Source organism: Oncorhynchus mykiss, chromosome 25 (genome assembly GCF_057628025.1).
Source record: "Oncorhynchus mykiss isolate SJ-2025 chromosome 25, ASM5762802v1, whole genome shotgun sequence".
NCBI classification, from domain to species: Eukaryota; Metazoa; Chordata; class Actinopteri; order Salmoniformes; family Salmonidae; genus Oncorhynchus; species Oncorhynchus mykiss.
Window position 1 is genome coordinate 76733088 of NC_143046.1, and position 13495 is coordinate 76746582.

At 41.0% G+C, this 13495-nt stretch overlaps 1 protein-coding gene across 2 annotated transcripts in view; it reads left to right on the plus strand.

Annotated features, from left to right (window-relative positions):
- Positions 1-11526, plus strand: part of LOC110505776 (neuronal PAS domain-containing protein 3) — a 481806-nt gene extending 470280 nt beyond the window's left edge. For both annotated transcript variants that reach the window (XM_036963003.2, XM_036963005.2), the window contains 3 exons: positions 218-365; positions 5931-6046; positions 6776-11526. In XM_036963003.2, the coding sequence (XP_036818898.1) occupies positions 218-365; positions 5931-6046; positions 6776-8214 (1703 nt within the window). In that variant the 3' untranslated portion in view covers positions 8215-11526. The remainder of the gene's footprint in view (positions 1-217; positions 366-5930; positions 6047-6775) is intronic.
- Positions 11527-13495: the final 1969 nt, after the last annotated feature.

Below are 13495 nucleotides of genomic sequence, written 5' to 3' on the forward strand. Positions count from 1 at the left end.
GAGCAGAGAGCAGCACAGCCCCTCACACAGCTGTTGGATGCCACCTGATGGTCTTTCTCCTTTCTTTCTTTCTTTCCTCCCCTGTATCCCTCTTACTGTATCTATTGTCCTCTTCTCCTCTCTTCTCTTTGCTCACTCACCTCCTCTTTCCTCTCTCCTCTGTCCTCCCCCCTCCCTCCTCTCCCCTTCTCTCTACTCTCTTCTCTCTCCACCCCAGTGATAAACAAGGGCCAGTGTGTGACCAAGTACTACCGCTGGATCCAGAAGAACGGTGGGTACATCTGGATCCAGTCCAGTGCCACCATCGCCATCAATGCCAAGAATGGCAATGAAAAGAACATAATCTGGGTCAACTACGTACTCAGGTAAGGCTGGGCCCCATCTGTGAACCACCCAACACATGACAGCCAGCCAGTGCCCAAAAACAGTCTGCTTCCAAAATGGCACCCTTTTCCCTGTGTAGTACACTTCTTTTGACCAGGGCCCATAGGGTTCTGGTCAAAAGTAATGCACTATACTGTATAGGAAATGGGATGCCGTTTGGTAAAGTACACACAGAGTCAGCTACACCAGGAAGCAAACACAAGCGAACACAAGATTGGTCATTCATTTTCATTAAATATGCTATTTTTATTTTTACCATTTCAGTATTTTAACAAGGTGTACATTCTTCTTGTCAATACAATTTTCATCAAATGGTTTACGCATAGTTGTAGTACCTATTCTATAGCAACTTCTTTGTCAGAATAGGATAATGGCATACAGTACCAGTCAAGAGTTTGGACACCCTTACTCATTCCAGGGTTTTTATTTTACTACTTCATTGCAGAATAATAGTGAAGACATCAAAACTATGAAATAACTAATGGAATCATGTAGTAACCAAAAAGGTGTTAAACAAATCTAGTAGCCACCCTTTACCTTGATGACAGCTTTGCACACTCTTGGCATTCTCTCAACCAGCTTCATGAGGTAGTCACCTGGAATATATTTCAATGAACAGGTGTGCCTTGTTAAAAGTTCATTTGTGGAATTTCTTTCCTTTTTAATGTGTTTGGGCCAATCAGTTGTGTTGTGAGGGGTGTAGGGGTGGTCTACAGACGATAGCCCTATTTGGTAAAATACCAAGTTCATATTATGGCAAGAACAGCTCAAATAAGCAAAGAGAAATTACAGTTTAAGACATGATTTCAAAAAACACCAGGCGCTATGATGAAACTGGCTCTCATGATGACCACCACAGGAAAGGAAGACCCAGAGTTACCTCTGCTGCAGAGGATAAGTTCAGTAGAGTTACCAGCCTCAGAAATTGCAGCCCAAATAAATGCTTCACGGAGTTCAAGTAACAGACACATCTCAACATCTCAACATCAACTGTTCAGTGGAGACTGTGTGAAACTGCCATCATGGTCGAATTGCTGCGAAGAAACCACTATTAAAGGGCACCTGACTTCTGTGAAGTCTCCAGAAGAAGAGACTTGCTTGGGCCATGAAACACAAGAAATGGACATTATAGACAGGTGGAAATCTGTCCTTTGGTCTGATGAGTCCAAATTTTAGATTTTTGCTTCTAACCGCCGTGTCTTTGTGAGACGCAGAGTAGGCGCACAGATGATCTCCGCATGTGTGGTTTTCCACTGTGAAGCATGGAGGAGGAGGTGTGATGGTGTGGGTGTTCTTTGCTGGTGACACTATCAATGATTTATTTAGAGTTGATTTATTTAGAGGCACACTTGCGCTTAGTAGGGCTATTGTTTGTTTTTCAACAGGACAATGACCTAAAACACACCTCCAGGCGGTTTAAGGGCTATTTGACCGAGTAATGGAGTGCTGCATCAGATGACCTGGCCTCCACAATCACCCGACCTCAACCCAATTGAGATGGTTTGGGATGAGTTGGACCGCAGAGTGAAGGAAAAGCAGCCAACAAGTCCTCAGCATTTGTGGGAAGTCCTTTAAGACTGTTGTAAAAGCATTCCTCATGAAGCTGGTTGTGAGAATGCCACGAGTGTGCAAAGCTGTAATCAAGGCAAAGGGTGGCTACTTTGAAGAATCTCAAATCTAAAATATATTTTTATTTGTTTAACACTTTTGTGGTTACTACATGATTCCATATGTGTTATTTCATAGTTTTGATGTTTTCACTATTATTCTACAATGTAGAAAATAGAACAAATAAAGAAAAATCCTTGAATGAGTAGGTGTGTTGAAACTTTTAACTGGTACTGTATACAGTTAAAGTCAGAAGTTTACAAACTCGTTTTTCAACCACTCCACAAATGTCTTGTTAACAAACTATAGTTTTGGCAAGTCAGTTAGCATGTCTACTTTGTGCATGACACAAGTAATTTTTCCAACAATTGTGTACAGACAGATTATTTCACTTATAATTCACTATATCACAATTCCAGTGGGTCAGAAGTTTGCATACACTAAGTTGACTGTGCCTTTAAACAGCGTGGAAAATTCCAGAAAATGATGGCTTTAGAAGATTCTGATAGGCTAATTGACATAATTTGAGTCATTTGGAGGTGTACCTGGGGATGTATTTCAAGGCCTACCTTCAAACTCAGTGCCTCTGTGCTTGACATCATGGGAAAATCAAAAGAAATCAGCCAAGACCTCAGAAAAAAAATGTAGACCTCCACAAGTCTTGTTCATCCTTGGGAGCAATTTCCAAATGCCTGAAGGTACCACATTCATCTGTACACCATGGGACCACGCAGTCGTCATACCACTCAGGAAGGAGACGCGTTCTGTCTCCGAGAGATGAACGCACTTTGGTGCGAAAAGTGCAAATCAATCCCAGAACAACAGCAAAGGACCTTGTGAAGATGCTGGAGGAAACAGGTACAAAAGTATCTATATCCACAGTAAAACGAGTCCTATATCGACATAACCTGAAAGGCCCCTCAGCAAGGAAGAAGCCACTGCTCCAAAACCGCCATAACAAAGCCAGACTAAAGTTTGCAGCTGTCCTCTGGTCTGATGAAACAAAAATAGACCTCTTGGCCATAATGACCATTGTTATGTTTGGAGGAAAAAGGGGGAGGCTTGCAAGCCGAAGAACACCATCCCAACCGTGAAGCACAGGGGTGGCAGCATCATGTTTTGGGGGTGCTTTGCTGCAGGGGGGACTGGTGCACTTCCCAAAATAGATGGCTTCATGAAGAAGGACAATTATGTGGATATATTGAAGAAACATCTCAAGACATCAGTCAGGAAGTTAAAGCTTGGTCGCAAATGGGTCTTCCAAATGGACAATGACCCCAAGCATACTTCCAAAGTTGTGGCAAAATGGCTTAAGGACAACAAAGTCAAGGTATTGGAGTGGCCATCACAAAGCCCTGACCTCAATCCTGTAGAAAATTTGTGGGCAGAACTGAAAAAGCGTGTGTGAGCAAGGAGGCCTATAAACCTGACTCAGTTACACCAGCTCTGTCAGGAGGAATGGGACAAAATTCACCCAACTTATTGTGGGAAGCTTGTGGAAGGCGACCCGAAATGTTTGACCCAAGTGAAGCAATTTAAAGGCAATGCTACCAAATACTAATTGAGTGTATGTAAACTTCTGACCCACAGGGAATGTGATGAAAGAAATAATAGCTGAAATATATAATTCTCTCTACTATTATTCTGACAATTCACATTCTTAAAATAAAGTGGTGATCCTAACTGACCTACGACATGGAATTGTTACTAGGATTAAATGTCAGGAATGGTGAAAAACTGAGTTTAAATGTATTTGGCTAAGGTGTATGTAAACTTCTGACTTCGACGGTATCTGACAGTATTAGTTTACTCTAAGGCACTGTTAATGAAATGTGTTTTTGCCATTGGCACCATGGAATTGAATTATCTCTGCATCCTAAAGTGATTGAGATGTTATTGTAATTGCCAGCACAAGACGGAACCCTTCTCTCCTCAACTGTAATAGATATATCTTCTCAATATCCTTCCAAATTTCTTCTCACCTCTGAGGGCCCATAGAGCAGCTGTGAGAGCCAAAGAGTTAGGAGCTTTGCTTTAGGGACAGCTGGATCAATCAGAACACTAGGACAATGTCAAATGCTGTGTTCTCTGCAATCCCTGGCAGCGAAATGCTCTAAATGATTATCTTTTGGCAAAGAAAGTGATAAATGCAGAAAATTGCCAAGCAAAATAAACATTCTACCACAGTGAACATGTTGTTTTTAGGAAGCATATTTGTTTCTGAGTTCAGACATATAAAGTTTGTATGTTTGTATTTGTTTCTGAGTTCAGACATATAAAGTTTGTATGTTTGTATTTGTTTCTGAGTTCAGACATATAAAGTTTGTATGTTTGTATTTGTTTCTGAGTTCAGACATATAAAGTTTGTATGTTTGTATTTGTTTCTGAGTTCAGACATATAAAGTTTGTATGTTTGTATTTGTTTCTGAGTTCAGACATATAAAGTTTGTATGTTTGTATTTGTTTCTGAGTTCAGACATATAAAGTTTGTATGTTTGTATTTGTTTCTGAGTTCAGACATATAAAGTTTGTATGTTTGTATTTGTTTCTGAGTTCAGACATATAAAGTTTATATGTGAAAACGACTTGTAAGACGCACACATTGTTGTTCCGAACTTCACTGGCGCTAAAGAGGGAGGCTCACTCGGCTGTCGCTAGCACATATACAGATCAAATACACCGCTGGAATGACAATTAAGGTGTTTACATGTCTTAATAATTCAACACATTGCTCTGAAAAGCAGGTGTTTTAATCGGCGTATGCTTAATTCAATTTTGACCTTGCACCGATTAAGATTTTACCTTTATTTAACTAGGCAAGTCAGTTACGAACAAATTCTTATTTACAATGACAGCCTTGGAACAGTGGGTTAACTGCCTTGTTCAGGCTCAGAACGACAGAATTTATACCTTGTCAGCTCGGGGATTTGATCTTGCAACCTTGACAGTTTTGAGTTCAACGCTCTAACCACTAGGCTACCTGCCGCCGAGTTAAATTAAGTGTTTACATGACTATTGCATAATCTGCCAAATGCCATAATCCATTTAATATCTAATTATTAGTGTGTATTTCAACACACTCACTGACTTTCTCTTCCTCTGGTTGTCTCTTTTGTCTTTTCCTGCATTTTTCCAGATTATAAAGACCTCTGGTTGTCTGTTCCTGCAGTAATCCAGATTATAAAGACCTCTGGTTGTCTGTTCCTGCAGTAATCCAGATTATAAAGACCTCTGGTTGTCTCTATTGTCTGTTCCTGCAGTAATCCAGATTATAAAGACCTCTGGTTGTCTCTATTGTCTTTTCCTGCAGTTTTCCAGATTATAAATACCTCTGTGTTGTCTGTTCCTGCAGTAATCCAGATTATAAAGACCTCTGGTTGTCTCTATTGTCTTTCCCTGCAGTTTTCCAGATTATAAATATCTCTGTGTTGTCTGTTCCTGCAGTAATCCAGATTATAAAGACCTCTGGTTGTCTCTATTGTCTTTTCCTGCAGTTTTCCAGATTATAAAGACCTATGTGTTGTCTGTTCCTGCAGTAATCCAGATTATAAAGACCTATGTGTTGTCTGTTCCTGCATTAATCCAGATTATAAAGACCTATGTGTTGTCTGTTCCTGCATTAATCCAGATTATAAAGACCTATGTGTTGTCTGTTCCTGCATTAATCCAGATTATAAAGACCTATGTGTTGTCTGTTCCTGCATTAATCCAGATTATAAAGACCTATGTGTTGTCTGTTCCTGCATTAATCCAGATTATAAATACCTCTGGTTGTCTCTATTGTCTGTTCCTGCATTAATCAAGATTATAAAGACCTCTGGTTGTCTCTATTGTCTTTTCCTGCCGTATTCCAGATTATAAATACCTCTGTGTTGCCTGTTCCTGCATTAATCCAGATTATAAAGACCTCTGGTTGTCTCTATTGTCTGTTCCTTCAGTAATCCAGAGTACAAGGACACGCCCATGGACATCGCCCAGCTACCCAACCTTCCAGAGAAAGCCTCAGAGTCTTCAGAGACATCCGACTCTGAGTCCGAGTCCAAGGACAACTCTGGTACGGTACCATCAATCAATCAATAAATCATTATAAGGGTATTGATAAAACCCTTTTTACATCAACAGCTGTCACAAAGCTCTTTACAGTATAACCTGGCCTAAACTCCCTAAGAGAAAGAATAGCTTGTATTATACTGTGGCCATCCATGGAGAAATAGGAGAAAAGCCCTCATCATTAGTTTGAGGAAAAATTTTAATTAAACATATTCAATGGAGTACCGCCAAGGGGCAGGAGGGGAGAGGAGAGGATGATTTTGGGTGACAGTCTGAGGAAAGAGCCAGCATATTGGCCATTGGCACCAGGCCTCTCTCAGTGCCCCCTATGCCAGCGGGCATGGTGAGGGTTGTGGCCCTGGCCAGCTGCTGCTGGGTAGAGTTGTCCTCCTCACTCTGACAGTACGGTTGGAGAGCTCCACTGCTCCAGTATCCAGGGGGTGATCGGTGCCAAGCCAACACACCAGGCACCAGACAGACAGACGTTATTATAACTGCAGTAGAACACAGTGGTGGAGTAAATAAGTCAAATATTCTAATTGAGTGGTAAAGGGAATAGTCCATATATTTCTCTATAGCAAAATACTGAACATTAATAAGATCTTAATGTTAATGAAGGGCATGAAAGATTATTTCATTTGTAGTGGTTATTTTGGACAGATATTTATACAGTATACATGGATTTTTTTGAGTGCTGTTGAAGTCTGTATACTAAATGGAACATTTCTCTCAGACGACAACGAGAACTCCAAGTGGGACAGGAAGGGGAACCAGACTGAGAACACAGAGGACCCGGAAACAGACAGTAAAAAGCAGCAGCAGGGCCAGTCGTCCTCAGAGCAGGAGATGAGGCGTCAGGAGGAGGGAGACAGCTCCTCCAACCCAGAGAGCCAGGAGAGCGAGGACGATCTGGAGCCCAGCGACTGTGAGGTGGAGACCAAGGAGGGCAGACTGGGCCGGCTGGAGGACCTGCACATCAAGGTGGAGCACTACGGAGATGGAAACGGAGGGGTGGAGCTGCACGACTCGCCTTCCTCTGAAGAAGAGGAAGATGATGATGACGATGAGGAAGATGACGACAGCTTTAAAGACTGTGACAGCGCCACCGAGACTCTCGCCACCCCCGCTGCCAGTAAGCAGCAGAAGCGTAAGAAGAGGAGGAAAAAGCAGAAATGGGACGGTAGTCGTCCTAAACGTATGTGCCTCTCCTCTGCCACCCCCAGCTCTAACACCTTTGTTGGGGCTGTCCCCCTCCTGCCGCCCCCCTCCCCTGCCAGTGCCTCTGTGCTCAAGATCAAAACGGAAATGTCCGAGCCCATCAACTTCGACAATGACAGCATCATCTGGAACTACCCACCCAACAGAGAGATCTCCAGGAACGAGTCTCCCTACAGCATGACGAAGCCCGTCCCAGCCCACGATACCTTCCCCTCCCCACAGCCTGGTAGTCTGCAGGCCTCCATCCCAGACTCAGTGCTCACTCCCCCAGGAACAGAGGGGGGCAGTGGGGGCGCAGGTACCAGGAAGGGCGTACCCCCCTCTTTCAGCGGTTATAGCAGCGCCCCCTCCTCAGCCTCCAGCGCCGCCAGCCTGGCCCCTCCCTCTGGCTCTGGGTCATCCTCCGACCCCCTGTCCCCGCCCCTCTCGGCCTCGCCGCGCGACAACCAGCAATGTCAGAGCACCCCCACCACGTCCGGCTCCTCCCTGCTGTACACCGGCGACTTGGAGTCCCTGCAGAGGCTGCAGGCCGGGAACGTGGCGCTTCCGCTGGTCCAACGTGTCACCGGCACCCTCGCCACGACCAGCACTGCTGCCTCACGGGTCTACACCACTGGCACCATCCGCTACGCCCCCGCCGACGTCACTCTGGCCATGCAGGCAGGCGCCAACCTGCTGCCCAACAATGTGGCCCACGCTATGAACTTTGTGGATGTCAACGGTAGCCCCAGCTTTGGCATCGACCCCAAGACACCCATGGAGATGCTGTATCATCATGTCCACCGGCTCAACATGGCTGGCCCTTTTGGGGGTACCATGTCCGGCGCCAGTCTCACCCAGATGCCAGCAGCCAATGTATTCACCACGGCAGAGGGACTGTTCTCTACTCTTCCATTCCCTGTCTACAGTAACGGGATACACACCACACAAACTCTGGAGCGCAAAGAAGATTAGAGCAAAACGCCAAGACCATATTACTGTGTTCAACTGTCAAAGACTCTTTGAGGTATAAGACTGTGTTTCAAGTGGAAAAGAAATATATTCTAGCATTTTGAATTTGAGCAATTGAGCTTGAGTACTAGAAATTAATGGCTCCTTGTCTTTCTATCCTTTTCTCTCTCTCTATTGACTCCCATTCTATCAATCTCTCGTCCTCTTCCTACTCCTCTTACAGTACTATCAATTATATTTTCTCTGATCAAACTAAACTGACTATTGTTAATTGTAAAGAATTCATTTTTGCCTACAGAGAATTCATATTACCGTTGGTCTCCTACTGGAGTCTGGGGTAAACTACTTTTTATTTGAGTTGATTATGTTGCATCTTTATGAAGATGTCTAGTGTATTTAAAGAGTGATGGTGGAAGATATATTTCTATGGAAAGAAACCCTTGGATGGTTTTGCTTCATATCTTGATGTGATCAAGGTTGACTATGACAAAAGGATGTTACTCTGTTTGACATTGTCATAGAAATAACCTTAAGAAATACGTTTTAAGGTTGGATCATAATAAGGGTATAGTAGTTTATTTTATCATTCATTTTGTTTATTTTTTATAGAACAGATTTAACTTTCAAATCAAGCATTAAAAAGCAATTTTAGCAGGGTATTATCCTGTGAATAGAATGTTATAAATCCCAGGACTTTGGAACAAGTACAGGTCGGTGTGAGAAACAAGTATTCCCCCGGTTCCATTTCCTTGGTTATGTCTCAAATGGCACCCTGTTCCCTATTTATTGCATTACTTTTGACCAGGGCCCATAGGGCTCTGGTCAAAAGTAGTGCACTATTTAGGGAATAGGATGCCATTTGGAATGCACTCATCATCTGCAGATCCATGGTGCTACTGTTCCATCAAGTTACTACCCTCCTTCAGGCTGATGTAGGTTCTTCTGTTCCACAGCTCTCTCACAGAGATGAGTGATTGAATGACAGCTGGGGAGTCAAACCTCTAATCAACATAGTTTCGTGTTCATTACTACTCCCCTCAGTCAAGTTCAAGGGCTCAATCAGATTGGGCCTGAAGCAGGTTATGGAGCAGGTTGATTTTGTTTGTATTTTTTGAAAACTAGATCACTTTCTAGTCTCAGTGTAACAGAGGCTAATTTGCATCATTAACTTGAAAAATGAATGTTTAACTTTGACTGGCTTCTGTCAGTTGTTTTTTCTACTCTACCCTTCCTCTTTCTTTTACATCCTAAACCTCACTACTATCAACGTCAGTCTCCCAAATCCGTTCTTCCATCAGCCATTGTCCGATTCCTGAAATCACATATCAAGGAGATTGTAATAAAGACATGTGTTTCAATCAAAATGGAATATGTTTTTGGAAAAATCACATTCCTTAATTTTTCTCTGTTGCCAAAAAAGTTATCTCACAGTTTGGTGTTAAGAACACTGTGATTGCTGTTTAAAAAAATTGTAATAAAATGGAAAAACTGTCACTTCATCTTTTGACAGCCGTCCATCAAGTAATCTATTACTAAGCGTGATAACCGTAAACGTGTACAATGTGTAAGTGTCACTGGCTGTCAGTCTCCATAGCGATTTCAGTGTGTGTTACTATATGCAGTGTTACTGAGCTGATGTAACTGTTTTGTCCTTTGTCTTCTCTGTGCTTTATCTGTAGTCTGGGGTTGGACAGGGAACGTGTGTAACCCTCTCCTTCTCCTCTGCAGTCTTAGTGGACCCGTGGAGGTTAGTGGATTTCGTGTGGTGGCCTTCCAATGTAGCGTCACCTTTTGCTGCTTCCTTCTGTCTGTATTTCTTTCTATTTCTGCTGTTGCTTTACTGTTGTGTAGTCTACAGACCTCTCTTTCTCTCAGAGATAAAAGACTCTTAACTAGCTCAAAGGTTTAAGGAGCCGTTTTTTGCCATTGAGGAATTCTGGGTTTACAGTTTCCAGCTTGCATTTACCTACCCTATGAAAAATTACGACAAAAAGCTAAAGTAGCATTTAGATGTATCTTCTAGACTGGAACCATAAAAGCCTCAGTTGTGAAACATTCCCAGAGTCCCTTGTGCTTCTTGTATGCATTGGGTGTATTTCATTGGTTTCCACCAAACCTGTTGACTTCAAGGACCATGCAACTCACAGGACAAAAAGATGATGGTAGTATTTCAGGACAATAAACAATTTTAAAGATTTCTAAAGAAATGAAAATAAAAAATATTTCGCACTATAAATCTATTTTTATAGATGTTTTGGAAATGCATGTTTACTAAGTTGATTGTTAGTTTACTTGATTTCATTCGGTCCAGCAGCTTTGTCTCAACGTTCAGTGTTTTTTAGTCTGTCCAACAAAGGGAGGGGGAGCCTTTGTCTTTTGAACTGAATCAGGCTACTCCCCTACATCAGGAAACAGTGTCTGTAGTTTCTGTGTAGATGTGTTGTTAATCAAATCCAGGTCATGAAATAAATGTAAGAAAAATAATAAACAATGAACGTTTGGGGTTGGTTGATTGGAATGCTGGAATGGTTGCAGGGGACCTTGGTGTCACCACTTGAGATTGATTCTATCCTAGATGTTAGTGTTTTCTAAGATGAAGCGAAGCGGGATGAGACTGTCGGGTCGGGGGCACAGCTCACTTAAAACAGACACTGTGGACGGACCAGGAAATACACCCATATGTTACAACAGAACAGCTGGATGAGCTGTTTTAATGTCTCTATGTTGTGTCTAAATGAATTGCTGGTGATTTCAACTTAAACTAATCTCAGCTACTGTCGGATACATAGTGTTTAAAGTTTAAATATGAAAAATGACTTCATTACCTGTGAAGACTGTGTCTGTGTTTTTAACAATTTCTTGTACAATTATACAGATTATTTTAAGAGAAACCAAGTAGATGAATACTACAGGAGAAGGGGATTCTCTTAGTATCAATGTTAACAGTGTTATAAATTCTAAATACAAACAAATTAAAATATTAAAAAGAGAACTATGGTACATTTATTATTTAATTTGTTTTATTTTTTATTTTTGAAGAAAAACAACAACTAACTGAAGCTAACTTTGAGTGCCTGGCTTATTTTGTATATATTTTTTTTTAAAACATTTTTATTTCCATTTTTTAATAATGCTGCAATTTCAGAAATGTACATACTTCATTTTACAACAGGGTTATTTTATACTTTTGTAGGTTTCCATTTGTTCAAATAAACCTGTCATCATCATCCATGGTTGTTTTCTGTCTGTAACACTTTTTTTTTACCATCTAACAGGTGCCATATTCATAATAAACTTCTCAAAGATTTGTTAATATCTGGCATACTTTATTTAATGTTCAGCCATGTCAATGAAGGCTCCACACCTCAGTAAGCTGCCTCAGTTTTTCTTTCTTTCTGCCTTTCTTTTCTGATCTTGCTTGAAAAAAGTGATACTGGTCTAATGCTTTTCCTAGTTGGAATCTGTGTACATTGCTGGGACATCCATTCAGGTACTGTATGTTCACACTTAACAATCCTGCCGTAATGGTAGCTATGTCAGACCACAGTCTGGGTTCATTCCCCTCCAATCAGAATACTTTGGTCATTATTTAATGTAGTCTGATTGGTCACATCATTAATCAGAGGGCAGCTAGTACTGGTTGTTAGAGTACAGTGATTTAACTCACATTGTCACTTAGATAAAAGCACACACAGTATTATGTTAGCTCACCCATGGATAAAATAACATTACTGTGATCATGTGTGAAATACTTTAACAGGATAAATTAACCGACTATCATCACATGGAACAACACTCACACACGCATCATCTTGGACGGACAATCTTACGATCTTGTCAATATCATTGTGGTATAATACCAGTTTAAAGCGGAAACTGTCTTTCAAACTATGCCCTCTACAATGTTTTGTCTCTCATTTTGTTTGCCCAGTATCATGCATAGAGAGACGTCTAGTGTAAATGCATCGAAAACAATGAGGTCTTAAGAAATGACATAGTTATCTGCAGATACGTTTGATTTGAGTAATGAGTCAACCATTAGACTAAGGCACCAAGCAGAAGAAAATGTGTAAAAAAAAAATGTGAACACTTTCCCCAGATATTGCAGACAAGGCCTGTCTAGAAAAAGGATGCCCAAGCCATCAAATGTCTCTCTATTGGTGTTTTTTTAATGAGCATAATCTGTTAATATAATTTATCATAATGTGATAAATGACTAACTACATCTGTAATAAATGCAGTAAATGATATGATCATTTTGAGTGATTTTCTTCTTTTTTCTTTTAACTCAACTGTTGTTTAGAAAATCTGGTAACTTTCATGTTTCGGAACCTGGTAATAACTATTTTTTAGGTGTTACACCTGGTAAATGAAATGGCCCCCTATGAGAACAGCAAGTCTGACGTTGGTTCCATGATCATTTGAATGCAGGGCCGGCTCCAGGCATAAGCAACATACTTTTTGCGGGGGACTCAGTTTGGATCTCAACCGTAGAGATCCTATTACATTACTAGAGGGGCTATGTCATAAACCATAAGTTCCATAATGGGGCAAAAATGGCAGCCATCTTGGTCAGAGAGAAATCCAAAACCAGTCTAATTGGAATATATTGCAGTAGAGGCATAGGTGATACATTTCCTGCATTTACTTATGCAGGAAAATGAGAGTAAGGCATGTGATGTATCAGAAATTGTGTAATGGAATTATAGTCAATGTAAACATGTCACATAATTATAAATACAGTTTATATGTGTTTTATACGTAAAAAAAATATACAATTGCCTCTAAAATATATGTAAACAGACTATAAATGTCTCAGATTTTGTTTCCTTAGAAAGCTGTGTGTGCTATTATATGATACAATATCAGTACATTTACAACTTGTCTAAGTCATGTCATCAACTGGTTTCAACCAGTGTACGGCTGTGGATTGACTGCATTGCTTGAATGGAATGTTGACATATTGGCAGTTAATTTGAAAAAGTAATTGGCTGGGGTCTAACTCAGATATCATTAACATGGCATAAGTCACGGCAAAATGTGTAGAATTGCAGGAAATTAGCTTTAAAACTAAAAAAAATAATCTCCACCCCATGCCAAAATGTGTAGAACTGCAGAAAACATGCTTTAAAACTGCAAACATTTCTCTCCGCCCCATGGCAGAATTAGTAGAATTGCATGGAATTTGTTACAAAATTGCAAAAATGTCTCTGCACCCCTTGGCAGAGTGGGTAGAATTGCAGGAAATGTGCTTTAAAACTGCAAACATTTCTCTCTGCCCCAT